This window comes from Staurois parvus, unplaced genomic scaffold, assembly GCF_062004578.1.
Source record: "Staurois parvus isolate SC_StPar_1 unplaced genomic scaffold, SC_StPar_1.0 ptg003699l, whole genome shotgun sequence".
NCBI classification, from domain to species: domain Eukaryota; kingdom Metazoa; phylum Chordata; class Amphibia; order Anura; family Ranidae; genus Staurois; species Staurois parvus.
The window spans coordinates 20,001-34,899 of record NW_028321495.1 but is presented as its reverse complement, the minus strand read 5'-3'; the positions used below and the strand labels follow the sequence as shown (position 1 = coordinate 34,899).

The window sequence follows — 14,899 nt, the reverse complement described above, 5'->3', positions numbered from 1 at the left end:
GCACATGCGCCAGTCATGCTGCGCTTTGTAAATGGTCTCCGTGTCTTCTGGGACCTGTAATGTGTCCCTGAAGGCTGAAGGAGAAGGAGGGGGGACGAACTTCCAGCTCAGATTGCCGCGGCGCATCTGACCGGAAGTAGGAGCGTATACCTGTCAAAACCAGGTACTGCTCACCCCAAATGTGGGGGGGGTGTAAACAAACCTAAGGGCTCATTCACACTTGACTTATTTTTAACTCTTGCCAAACCCCCCTATAGCGTTTTACAGGCATTAGAAAGTCGTTTGTGAAGCGTTTTTAATGCTCCTCAGACGCCCTATGCGTGTTTTAGAGGCATTCGATAGGCGTTTGCAAAGCGTTAAAACCGCACCACGAACGCCTACAATGAAATTTAATGGTATTAACGCTCCGTAAATGCCTGCCAGGAGTTTGAGGAGCGTCGCCATAGACTTGAATGGGAGGCTTCAACTCCTGACTGCACATGAGGCGTCAGTTTTAACGCGACGCTAACGCTTCAGTGTGAACAGCGCTGTGTGCTGCCATGTTCAGAATTTTCGTAGGAGTTTGAGAAGCGTTAAAACCGCACCAAAAACGCTTATAATGAAATGTAATGGTCTTAACGCTCTGCAACCGCCTTTCAAACGCCTGCCAAGAGTTTGAGGAGCGTCACCATAGACTTGATTGGGAGACTTCAACGCCTCCTGACTCAACACGAGGCGTCAGTTTTGCCACAACGCAAACACTTCAGTGTGAACAGCACTGTGTGCTGCCATGTGCAGAATATTCATAGGCGATTGAGAAACGTTAACGCTTCCCAAACGCCTGTCTGACGCCTGCTGACAAAGCTTGTGTGAACGTAGCCTAACTTCCCCTTTTTTGTGAAGTTCTGCTTTGTTTAATAAAAATGTGTCCCAACACCCAGTTGACCCAGTGATATGAAAGCTTGTGACTCCACCATCAAATATATAAAATGACAGTCTCTTACCAATTTGGAAACCACATGGCACACAAGCAGAGATCAAGGGAAATTAGCTGCAGCCAGTACCTTTTACTCCGCATGTGTTTAGGATTACACCAAAGAAAACAAGCTTCATATTGAGAAACCAGTTTTACGTTTTATTAGAAACAAATAGAGGTGCTCACTTTAAGCAGCAGAGTATGCAAAACAACCTAGCCATTGCTCAGTCTAGCAGCATGATGACGTCAGCACAGGCTCTGCCCCGACATGTTTCGTCCAGTACTGGCTAGCCCTACTAATGGAATCAAACGTGTCAGGGCGGAGCCTGTGCTGAGAAGTGGCAGGGTTATTTTGCTCCCAGATGTTTGAACATCTGCACGTGTGCCGTAATGGGGGGGAATGGGTGGCCAACTGAAGTTCTGCTTTAAAAACTTTCCCTCCTGAGGATTTACTCCCCCCCCCCCCCCTCCTGACCAGACCATTTTTTTTTTTTTGCGTTGTGGAGCTGCGTAACTTTAACTGACAATTGTGCGGTCATGCAATGCTGCACCCAAATGAAATTTGTTCTTTTTTCCCACAAAATGAGCTTTCTTCTGGTGGTATTTGATCGCCTGTGCATTTTTTTTTTTGTGCTATAAAAAAGACAATTTTGAGGGAGGAAAAACAATATTTTTAACTTTTTGCTGTTTAACATGTCCAGTAATAAAATTTTAAAAATCAAATTTCATCATAAATTTAATCCAAAATGTATTCTGCTCCATGTCTTTGCTAAAAAAAAAAAAAATCCCAAAACGTATAAATTGGTTTACGTGAAAGTTCTAGCGTTTACAAATGGCAGTATATATACTGGGCTTTTTTTTTTTAAATATATATTTTACAGCATCATATAGCGGAACTGTGGCGGGCATTCTGACACTGGGGGGACTGACTTGGTGACACCAATACATTGTTCAGTGCTAAAAAAAAAAACACTGACACTGTGCTAATGACAATGGGAAGGAAGGGGTTAACAGGAAGGGCGATCAAAGGGTTAACTGTGTGCTGTTTCATTATGGCCGGTGTCCATGTGCTTCACTGTAATCACACTGCTTTGGATGGCTGTGCTGTGTGCACGAGCCGACAAGGAGAACTATTTTGTTTACAAACAGTTCTCCTCCCCGTCGGAGATCCTGGGCAATCACTGGGCGCTGGCGAGTAATCACTGGCCGGGACCTGGTGAATGACCACCGCGAATGGCGGCGCAGGTGAGTCTCGCACACACCCCCTACCCAGAAATGCAAAATAACGTGTGTGTATATATGTGATTTTGTGTACCTGTGCCGCCCTGTAGCAGTAGTTCTGCTATAGGGCGGTCGGGAAGCGGTTAATAAACCAAATGTTTGGGTTTTTTTTTTCCTTTTTAATAGAAAAAGCACAGTTTGTATTTTTTGTTTGTTTTTTTGTTTAAAACTCATTTTTGCACTGTTATGTAGTGAATCTTCTGTTAATTTTTTTTTTTTCTGCTCTCAGCTGGGAAAAATGCGTCTGACCATCCCTTGCCGGTCACTTACCTGCTCCCATCTGCAGTGCTTTGATGCTACCCTGTATATCCAGATGAATGAGAAGAAGCCCACGTGGGTGTGTCCTGTGTGTGATAAGAAGGCACCGTATGAGCATTTAATAATAGATGGGTGAGTGTAAATCCTATGATAGAAAATATTGACTCACTTTTAAACCTTCCACTCCTTTTCTGCCCAAGGAAGTCCCATTTGACAGCCTGTCGTGGCTGTCAAATTGGGGCCAGTGGCTGTGTGCATGCTGCTCCTGCATCCCAGTAGACATGAATGGGACTGCCTGTCTGTTGATGCAAAAGAACACCTGTGCAGGCCAAGCTGGCCCTTTTGCACAGGCCAAGCTGGCCCTTTTGCACAGGCCAAGCTGGCCCTTTTGCACAGGCCAAGCTGGCCCTTTTGCACAGGTTTACAGCCCATTCATAAAGTATTTGGACCCCTTCACTTTTTTCAATGTTATGTTGCAGCCTGATACAGTTGTTTTGAATCTTTTTTTTTTTTTTTTTTTTTTTTTCCCCCCTCATTCTACACTCAGTACCCCATAATGACGAAGTGAAAACAGAATTTTAGAAATGTTTGCAAATGTTTGAAAAAGGAAAAACTGAAATTTCACATTGGCCATAAGCATTCAGACCCATTGCAACAACACTTTAGCTTGGGTGCCTCCCATTTATCTTGATCATTGCTGAGATGTTTCTACACCTTAATTGGAAACCCACCTGGGGTAAATTCAATTGATTGGACATGATTTGGAAAGGCACACCTCTATAAAAGGCCTCACAGCTGACAGTGTGTACTGTATCAGAGCAAAAGCCATGAATGAGGTCAAAGGAACTGCTTGCAGAGCTCAGAGACAGGATTGTTCCAAGGCACAGATCTGGGGAAGGCTATAAAAAAAAAAATACTTCTGCACTGAAGGTCCCCAAGAGCACCGTGGCCTCCATAATTCAAAGTTTGGCACAGCCAGGACTCTTCCAAGAGCTGGTCACAGGACAAACTGAGCAGTTGGGGGAGAAGGGCTTTAGTAGGAGAGATGACCGAGAACTAGTGGTGCACAGAAATGAAAATTCTGGTAACAAAGCGGAAAATTCAAAATGCATTTGGCCGAAAACTGAAACCAAAATGTGCAGTTTTTAAAAATTTACAATTTTTTGGAAAAAATACACTTTGATTAAAAAAACAAAAAACAAAAATAACCCCACAATATATAACCCCATTTATTTTTTTTAAATATGAAAGAAGATATTACGGCGAGTAAATAGATACCCAACATGTCACGTTTTAAAATTGCGCACGCTTGTGGAATGCCGTGAAAGTGCGGCACTTAAATATCACCGTGGGTGATGCTTTTAGAAATTTCTGCAGGTTAGCAGTGTAAAGTTACAGAGGAGGTCTAGTGCGAGAATTATTGCTCCGACGTTCGTGGCGATACCTCACGTGTGTGGTTTGAAAACAGTTTACATACGTGGGCATGTCCTACATATGCTTTCTCCACTACATGGGGGGGCGGGGGCACTTTAAACCAAAAAAATTTAATGTTTTTTTTTGTTTTGTTTTTGCACTGTCCCTTTAAAAAATATTTTAATCACTTTTATTATCACAAGGAATGAATGCATCCGTTGTGATAGAAATAATTAGTGACAGGTCCTCTTTATGGAGAGATATGGGGTCAATAGGGCCCCGCATCTCTCCTCTGCAGTGTAAAGCATTACAGAAAAAAAAAAAAGCATTGATCGAGTGCTTTTAAAATAAAAAATAAAAAAAATGCCCAGAACCGGAAGTGACATCGCTCTGGTCCTCCAAGGGCATAGAGATGAGTGGAGGCCATCTTTCCCCCACTCATCTCTATGTCCAGCGTCGGGATCATTCGATGGTTTCTCAGGTAAGGCTGAGAACTACCGAGCGATGGCCAGTGGCGGGTTTTTTTCTGCACCTGTATTGGTGCTTTATTTTCATATCGGCTGACAGTCGAAAGGTGTTTTCGGCCAAAACGTTTCGGCCACCGAAATTTCGGTGCATCCCTACCAAGAACCGAAGGGTCACTCTGAGCTCTGGGGATCCTGTGTGGAGATGGGACAAAGTTCCAGAAGGACAATCATCACTGCAGCCCTCCACTGATCTGGGCTTTATGAGAGAGTGGCTAGATGAAGCCTCTCCTCAGTGCAAAACACATGAAGTTTGCAAAAAAGCACCCAAAGGACTCTGAGGAACAAGATTCTCTGGTCTAATGAAACAGATTGGACTGTTTGGCATTAATTCTAAAAGTTATGTCAGGAGTAAATTGGGCACCGCTCATCACCTGTCCAATATCATCCCAACAGTGAAACATGGTGGTGGCAGCAACATGCTGTGTGGTTTTTCAGCAGCAGGTACTTTGAGGAGTGGTCAGGGTTGAGGGAAAGCTTAATGGAGCAAAGTACAGAGATATCCTCAATGAAAAACCTGTTCCACAGCACTCAGGACTTCTAACTGGGCCAAAGGTTCACCTTCCAACATGACAATGATCCTAAGCACACAGCGAAGACCACACAGGAGTGGCTTAGCAACAACTCTGCGCATGTCCTGGAGTGGTCCAGCCAGAGCCTTGACTTGAACCCTATTGGACATCTCTGGAGAGACCTGAAAATGGCTTTCCACCTACCGTCCCCATCCAACCTTACTGAGCAAAGTAGAATGGCAGATAATCACCCAATCCAGTTTACTCCCAATAGTCACCCAATCCAGTTTACTCCCAATAGTCACCCAATCCAGTTTACTCCCAATAGTCACCCAATCCAGTTTACTCCCAATAGTCACCCAATCCAGTTTACTCCCAATAGTCACCCAATCCAGTGCAAAACACTTGTGGCGTCTTCCCCCCAAAACAACTCGAGGCTGTAATTGGTGCCAAAGGTGTTTCAGCAAAGTACTGAGAAAAAGGTCTGAATGCTTAGCGGAGTTCCAAAAGGGGAAGCTCTTCTTGTCTGCCACCTCCCCCTCACATTTGGCATTTTTTGTAGAGAGGGGCATCGGGCACCGGGTTTTGAAAGGTACCTTCTCCCACTTACGGCTCAGTTCGCTGCGACGAACTGATCTGGAATTTCGGCCCCCTGCAACCTTCTGGGACACTTCACAGGTCCTAGAAGACTGTGGCCCATTCACAAAGCGCAGCACGCTTACCGCATGTGCAGAAGGAAACCAGATGTGAGGTACATGTGATATTTCAGTTTACTTTTGTTTTGTGTTTCTTTTTGTTTTTGGGGGGGGGGGGGATTGGGGTTTTTTTATGTTTTTTTTTTTTTTTCCCCAGACATTTCTAAAATTCTGTTTATACTTTGTCATTATAGGATACCAAATGTATTGAGAAAAGAATGTAAACTGTAGTATCGGGCTGCAACATCACATTAACCCCTCGCCTGCCGGGCACTTGTACCCCCTTCCTTACCAGGCCAATTTTCAGCTTTCAGCGCTGTTGCACTTTGAATGACAATTGCGCGGTCATGCAACACTGTACCCATATGAAATTTTTATCATTTTTTTCACACAAATAGAGCTTTCTTTTGGTGGTATTTACTCACCGCTGGGTGTTTTATTTTTTTGCACTATAAACAAAAAAAGAGCAAAACATTTGAAAAAAAAAGTTTTTATTTCTATTATAAAATTTTGCAAACAGGTAATTTTTCTCCTTTCGCTGATGTGCGTTGATGAGGCGGCACTAGTGGGCACTCGTGGGTGGCACTGCTGGGCACTTATGATCGGTGCCAATCCCCGCTCTGACAACTGCCAGTTCTCTGCAGTACTTTCCTCGTGCTCTGACAGCGTGAGGAAAGTGCAGCTGAGAACCGGTAATTGCATTTCCAGGTGATCAGCATGTCATTGGACACGGCTGATCACGTGATTAAAGTCCGTTGTGATTGGCCTTTTACCACATCACATGATCAGCTGTGTCTGTGGGACAAAGTGAGCACCGAGGTCGCTGCGTGTGCACAGGAGAGCGCGTTCTGGTACGACGTCATAGGACGGCTTCCCAGAACTGGCCAGCCGCAGTGCAGCCATCATTCAACTATCTGCGGTCGGCAACTGGTTAAAAAAGTGAAAAGGGATCTGAATACTGCAGGAGTGCACTGTATACATAAATACACCCTCGTGAACGAGGCCTTGCTGCCCATTTTACAAGCCCCTATGTGTGATTTCTATACTGAGCCTGTCACTTGTAGAACTTTTTATTCATTTGTAAATTCAAAGGTAATTTCACCGAGGATCACAATCTATTAATAATTGCCTTCAGAAAGGCTGCCTACACGGGCTGTGCTCAGGTACACAAACTTCATTCTGTGATGTGGTTAGTTTGGGGAAGTCGAGCCGCTCGGCCCCATGAAACTAATACCAGACTGCAATGTATCTGCAAGAATTTGGGTAGTCGCATGTAACAGTACCCTACCACGCCTGCCCCACCGGCGGTGCAATACTTTGTGTAACGGAACGCCTGACATGTCAGACATTGTGCGCTGTGTAATCTGACACTGCTCATATCCAGGGGTTGAGGGCTGACTTTTAAGGCAACACCTTTTGACTTCTGGTGCCGAAAACGAAAATTCAAAATGCACTTGACCGAAACCGAAATGCGCAGTTTTTAAAAATGAATGTATATTTTTTGTAAAAAAAAATACATGGTTTTATAAAAACAAAAAAAACATTTGCCACAATTTTTTGTAAAATATAAAAGCAGATGTTACGACGAGTAAATAGATACCCAACATGTCTATCTTTAAAATTCCGCACGATCGTGGAATGGCGTGAAACTGCGGTAATTAAAAATCTCCATGGATGACGCTTTGAAAATGTCTACAGGTTAGCAATGTAAAGTTAGAGGTCTAGTGTGAGAATTATTGCTCTTGCTCAGACATTCGTGGCGATACCTCACCTGTGTGGTTTGAACACCATTTACATATGTGGGCACTTTGAACTTTTTTTTTATTTTTTTTATTTAACCACTTCCAGTCCGGACACTTTCCCCCCCTTCCAGTCCGGACACTTTCCCCCCCTTCCAGTCCGGACACTTTCCCCCCCTTCCAGTCCGGACACTTTCCCCCCCTTCCAGTCCGGACACTTTCCCCCCCTTCCAGTCCGGACACTTTCCCCCCCTTCCAGTCCGGACACTTTCCCCCCCTTCCAGTCCGGACACTTTCCCCCCCCCTTCCAGTCCGGACACTTTCCCCCCCCCTTCCAGTCCGGACACTTTCCCCCCCCCTTCCAGTCCGGACACTTTCCCCCCCCCTTCCAGCCCGGACACTTTCCCCCCCCTTCCAGCCCGGACACTTTCCCCCCCCCTTCCAGCCCGGACACTTTCCCCCCCCCTTCCAGCCCGGACACTTTCCCCCCCCCTTCCAGTCCGGACACTTTCCCCCCCCTTCCAGTCCGGACACTTTCCCCCCCCTTCCTGTCCAGGCCAATTTTCAGCTTTCAGCGCTATCACACTTTGAATGACAATTGCGCGGTCATGCAATACTGTACCCATATGAATTTTTTACCATTTTTTTGAGACGGATAAAGCTTTACTTTGGTGGTATTTATTCACCGCTGGGATTTTTATTTTTTTTACTATGTAAATGAAAAAGTCCAAAAAATTTTGGAAAAAAAGTGTTTTTTTTTAAATAAAATTTTTCAAATAAATAATATTTCATCATAAATCTTGGCCAAAATTTATTCCGTTATTTTTTTGTAAAAAAAAACAAAAACTCCAAATTAGTTTATAACCAAAAATTATAATTTTTAAACATTTTTTTTACATTTTTATTTTATTTTTTTATATTTTTTATTTTACATACTGTCACCCTAGCAGTACAGTGTCACCATGGTGACACTGTACTACTTGTGAGGGGTGATGAAGATTTTTTTTTTTTCTTCTTAAACTGATTGCTTTTACACCCATATAGGATGTAAAAGCAATCATTTCTCTTTCTCTCTGTCTGCATTCTTGCAGTCATTGAGAAGTACTGAGTGAGCTGTGATTGGTCACAGCTTGTCACATGGTACAAGGCTGTTGTGAATAGCCCTGTACCATGTGACCTCTGTGATCATTCACAGATTTCACACGTAGTAAGCAATGATGTCACAAGTGACATCTTGCTTACTACTTTGCATGTGATCACTGATTCGCCAATCAGTGATCACATGATCAGGACCTCGTACAGAGGTCCCGTCCGACGATTGGTGTTTCACTGTGTCCGGAGGATACAGCGCGCACAGCTAGAAAAGGCGGGTGCCGTTTATGAACGGCAACCCGCCCCTGGACTGCCACCGCCCTGCCGTTTATCAACGGCAGGCGGACGGCAAGTGGTTAATGTTTTTGTTTTTTGCACTGTCCCTTTAAAAAAAAAAAATTAATCGCTTATACAGAATTAATTTACAGTGAAGGTAGCCTAAGAAGTTGTAGGGATTTTAGATGGAGTAACAAGACATGGAGAAATGGATACAGATAGAGATAAGATTATGATGAAGTAGGTAGGGGGGAGGGGATGGGGGGAGGGTGGGAGGTTGGGGGTTTAAGAATGTATTTATAATAGGGAAAAATTAGAAGTTTATTTTGGAAGATGGAATATGTTTTAATGTTTGTATAATTACAAAATAAAAAGTTAAATAAAAAAAAAGATCCCCCAACTTTCCACTTCTTAATAGGTGATTGAACAGTACTGATTGGCATATTCAAGGCTTTGGACATCTTTTTATGTCCTTTTCCATCTTTATAAAGTTCCATTACCTTGTTACGCAGGACTTTTGACAGTTCTTTTCTGATCCCCATGGCTCAGTATCTAGCCTAGTCAGTGCTTCCATGTAAGAGCTAACAAACTCATGACTTTTTATACACTGACACTGATTGCAATTTAAAAAGCCACAGATGTGGGACATTAACCTCCTAATAGGCATTGTAACCCGTGTGTGTCACCTTGTGTGTCTGTACCAAGGCCAAACATTCGGGGGGCGGAGACTTCTGATGGGGGGCGGAGACTTCTGATTCGGGCCATTTGGGTGATTTCTGTTATGATTTATAAAGGAGCCAAACTATTTGATAATAAATGGCTTCATATGAACATCATCCTTCAATAAAAGGACGTTTTTTGGCATGATCAGCCATATTTTCAATATCAATGCCAATGCCAAAATTTCACAATTTCTGCCAGGGGGTGCAAACTTTTGAGCTCAACTGTAGGCGTTAAAATAATATAGAACACATATAATTTTGACACATGTAAGAAGCACATTAATCTGAACCAAACAACTGACATGGTTTTGCAATCCTGTTAAGACCTCTGCAGTAGAACATTGTGCGTTTGACTGTATGCATTCCTACTGGAAGACCAATCATTTTATGGCACGTTTTTGTTTGCTAGTTTAAATCTGTATTTTTTGCTAGAAAATTACTTAACCCCCAAATAAATATTAATATAATATAGTATATTTATAATATAATATCAGACCCTAAAGAATGAAATGGCGATCGTTGCATTTTTAAGTCACATGGTGTTTTTGCTGCGGTTTTTCAAACACAATTTTTTGTGAAAAAAATACACTTTAATGAATTAAAACAAAACACTATAAATATATACAGTTGCAAGAAAAAGTATGTGAACCCCTTGGGATTACGTGGAGTTTTGCATGAATTGGGCATAAAATGTGCTCTGAACGTCATCTAAGTCACAACAATAGAAGAACACAGTCTGCTGAACATAATACTACACAAACATTAGATGTTGCCATGGTTTAATTGCACATAACATGTAAACATTCACAGTGCAGGGAGGAAAAAGTATGTGAACCTTTGGACTTAATAACTGGTTGACCCTCCTTTGGCAGCAATAACCTCAACCAAACGTTTCCTGTAGTTGCAGATCAGACCTGCACAACGATCTGGAGTCATTTTGGACCACTCCTCTTCACAAAACTGTTTCAGTGTAGCAATATTCTTGGGATGTCTGGTGTGAATCGCTCTCTTAAGGTCATGCCACAGCATTTCAATCGGGTTGAGGTCAGGACTCTGACTGGGCCACTCCAGAAGGCGTATTCTGTGCTGTTGCAGCCATTGTTTTGTTGAATTACTTGTATGCTTTGGGTCATTGTCCTGTTGCATCACCCATCCTCTGCGGAGCTTCAGTTGGCGGACAGATGGTCGTACGTTTTCCTGCAAAATGTCTTGATAAAGTCTGGAATTCATTTTCCCCTCAATGACAACAATCCGTCCAGGCCCTGAGGCAGCAAAGCAGCCCCAAACCATGATGCTCCCTCCGCCATGTTTCACAGTGGGGATGAGGTTTTGATGTTGGTGTGCTGTGCCTTTTTTTTCTCCACACATAGTGTTGTGTGTTCTTCCCAAACAACTCAATCTTGGTTTCATCTGTCCACAGTATATTTTGCCAGTAGTGCTGTGGAACATCCAGGTGCTCTTTTGCAAACTTCAAACGTGCTGCAATATTCTTTTTGGACAGCAATGGCTTCCTCCGTGGTGTCCTCCCATGTACTCCATTCTTGTTTAGTGTTTTCCTTATTGTAGAGGTGTCAACAAAAATGTTAGCATGTGCCAGAGATTTCTGTAGGTCTTTAGCTGACACTCTGGGATTCTTCTTTACCTCATGCAGCATTCTGCGCTGTGCTCTTGCAGTCATTTTTACAGGACGACCACGCCTAGGGAGAGTAGCAACAGTGCTAAACTTTCTCCATTTGTAGACACTCTGTCTTACCGTGGACACATGAACATCAAGGCTTTTGGAGATACTTTTGTAACCCTTTCCAGCTTCATGCAAGTCAACAATTCTTGATGGTAGGTCTTCTGAGAGCTCTTTTCTGCGAGGCATGGTTCACATCAGACAGTGCTTCTTGAAACCAGTAAACCCAAAACAGGTGTGTGTTTTTTAAGGGCAGGACAGCTGTCAGCAACACATCCAATATCATCACACTGATTGGAGTCAAGGTTGGCTCACTCCTGGCTCCAATTAGCTCTGGGAGAAGTCATTAAGCTAGGGCCTCACATACTTTTTCCTCCCTGCACTGTGAATGTTTCCATGTTATGTGCAATTAAACCATGGCAACATCTAATGTTTGTGTAGTATTATGTTCAGCAGACTGTGTTCTTCTATTGTTGTGACTTAGATGACGTTCAGAGCACATTTTATGCCCAATTCATGCAAAACTCCACGTAATCCCAAGGGGTTCACATACTTTTTCTTGCAACTGTATATATATCAATTTTTTTGTAAGATATGAAGGGATGTTACGGCGAGTAAATAGATACCTAACATGTCATGTTTTAAAATTGAGCGCGCTCGTGGAATGGCGGCAGACTATGATGCATAAAAAAATCTTCATAGGCTACACAATTCTTTACAGGTTACCTGTTTAGAGTTAGGTAGTCTAGAATGAGAATGATTTCTCTTGCTGTAACGTTCACGGCGATACCTCACGTGTGCTGCGAACACCATTTTTATATATGTGTGCGACTTGCCTATGCTATCACTAATGTGCATGATCACGGAGGGATGGGGGCTCTTTAAAAAAAAAAAAAAAAGTTTTTTTTCTAATTTTTTTTTTTTTACACTTTTTTTAATCACTTTTATTTCTTTCACAAGGAATATAAACATTCCTTGTAATAGAAATAAGCATGACAGGTCCTCTTTAAGGAGAGATCTGGGGTCAAAAAGACTCCAAAAATCTCCTTTTACCTTTTTAAGAAAAAAAAAAGATCAGAAACATTTTTCTTCCTGATATTTTCCTTTAAGAAAAAAAAAAAAATTAGTTTTCATCCAGCTCGGACCAGATCATTGCTCTGGTCCTCCATGGTGATAGAGGCGATCGCAGACAATAGTCTCTCATCGCCTTTATCTTCAGCCAGTTGCACTGTTGGGCTGTTTCTCGGGCGTGTCGTTTTTAATGATCAGCCCAAAAATAGCATGGGTGAGGTTTAACGTCCCCTCCCGCCGATACGGAGCGTTCCTGTGGGTAATTGGCCGCTCTGACTGTTTTTCATGAGAGAGTCGGCTGCAGAAAGATACCGAGGTTATGGCTGCTATCTTCAGCCCTAACCCCAGTAAACCACTTGAAGGCTGCAATACTCATATAAACGTTGCGATTTTCAAGTGGTTGAAGGAGAAGTGTGGAAATAAAAAAAAAAACAAAAAAAAAAAACCTCTATACTCTCCTCCATGCTGCCGCATCAGTCTGCTGCAGCTATCCCCTGCGGCTCTAAGCCCAAGAACTGAGTGATCACATGACCACAGATGGCTTAGTTCTCGGTCCGCTCTGAGCAGAGAGTGGTAACTGTCAGTCACCGCTCATGGCTCTGCCCCTCCAGTGCTTACTGGAGCACTGGGCTGGAGAAGGGGTTGGAGCAGCTGTCTCACACTGAGACATCTGCTGATCAGGCATCTGGGTGGATCCTGACATTGTCGGGATCCTCCTCTGTCTGGAGTGGCTCGATGAAGTCAGCCAATGGCAGGCCTTTGCACACTGGTTCTGGGGGACAGGATTGAACAAGCAAATGCGCTTCTGTAACCCACAAGAGAAGTATGACCAAAAAAGCTTTTTCCATACTTAGAAACAATTCCTAGCTTTCTGTTCCATTGATTATTTTAGTAGGCCAGACCCCCTCGCATCCCAAACAAGTAAATTTAAATCCTTTTTTTTTTTTTTTTTTTTTTTTTTTTTTTTTGCCTTTTGGTCTTTGCCTTTTGGTTTTTATGCCTTTTTGGTCTTTTTGCCTTTTGGTTTTTTGCTTTGGTGGTTTTTTTTTTTTTTTTTTTATGCTTTCCAACCAGATATTCCAATATATTCTAATATTGGTGATCTAACGTTGTATCTAGCAATCCAAAGTTGTAATCCCTCACTCTTATTGCAGTATTTAATTACAAAGAAAAGAATATGCAAGGTTCAAGTGATTATTTAATGTACTTCATGTTCTCCTTTACCACAGATGCTACAAATCTTCATATCCTCGTCTAATCGCCTTCCTGCCGCCGTATAGCAAAAATACTGCTGCGGGGCTGTGCAAAATCACGTGTGTGTGTGTGTGTGTGTGTAATAAATAAATATATATATTTGTTTTTGCCTTTCTGTGTAGGAGGCGGGTGCGTGCCCTGCCCGCGCCTCCATTGGCTGCCTCAGCTGTCAATCAAAAAGGGAAGGATTTGGGTTTCTAGAGCACTGGGCCAACTTTTCTTTGGGGTGCAGCTTATATGCTAGAGATGGTTTGCACCAGATAAGAAGGTTCCCATGTTACAAACAACCAGTGGAATTGGTACCATTTGTATGATTCCCCAGTGGCACCCGGCTATCGACGACGGGGAGAGACCTGTATGTAAACAACACAGATCTCTCCCCTGTCAGCTCCGGCGCACTGCTTTGTATGGCTCTGCATAGCAGTGTGATTACACAGTGAAGCATGCACACACACAGTTAACCCTTTGATCGCCCCTCATGCTAACCTCTTCCTGCCCAGTGCCATTAGTACAGTGTCAGTGCTTTTTATTAGCACTGATCACTGTATTGGTGTCACTGGGGATGTTGGTGTGTCGTTCCCCCCCTGTGCAAGAATGGCTGCTGCAGTCCCGCTATAACTCGCTGATTGCCACCAGTACTAGTGTGTGTGTATGTACGTGCACACACACTCACACACACACTCACACTCTCACACACACACACACACTCACACACTCACACACTTTTCTGACATGGGAACCTTCTTATCCGCCATAGCCCTCCCCCCATCTTTCCCCATTCCAGCCAACAATAAGTACTGACCTAACTACCCCGTTATAATATAGCACAGCACAGACCCCCTTCCATTTAGGTGCAAACCATCTCTAGCACATAGGCTGCACCCCAATGAAAAGTTGGCCCAGTGCTCTAGAAACCCACATCCTTCCATATATATATATATATATATATATATACAGTCTGGTCCATAAATATTGGGACATCGACACAAAGCTAACATTTTTGGCTCTATACACCACCACAATGGATTTGAAATTAAACAAACAAGATGTGCTTTAACTGCAGACAGTCAGCTTTAATTTGAGGGTATTTACATCCAAATCAGGTGAACGGTGTAGGAATTACAACAGTTTGCATATGTGCCTCCCACTTGTTAAGGGACCAAAAGCAATGGGACAGAAAAATAAACACAAATCAAACTTTCACTTTTTAATACTTGGTTGCAAATCCTTTGCAGTCAATTACAGCCTGAAGTCTGGAACACATAGACATCACCAGACGCTGGGTGTCATCCCTGGTGATGCTCTGCCAGGCCTCTACTGCAACTGTCTTCAGTTCCTTGTTCTTGGGGCATTTTCCCTTCAGTTTTGTCTTCAGCAAGTGAAATGCTCAATCGGATTCAGGTCAGGTGATGGACTTGGCCATTGCATA

General features: G+C 43.1%; 1 protein-coding gene across 1 annotated transcript in view; it reads left to right on the top strand.

Moving 5' to 3' along the window:
* LOC149427510 (E3 SUMO-protein ligase PIAS1-like) overlaps positions 1–14,899 on the top strand; it is a gene marked incomplete at its 3' end in the record, with an annotated part of 45,666 nt that overhangs the window by 12,520 nt on the left and 18,247 nt on the right. Inside the window, exon 7 of the mRNA XM_089667954.1 lies at positions 2,466–2,626. Within this exon, the coding sequence (XP_089524080.1) occupies positions 2,466–2,626 (161 nt within the window). The remainder of the gene's footprint in view (positions 1–2,465; positions 2,627–14,899) is intronic.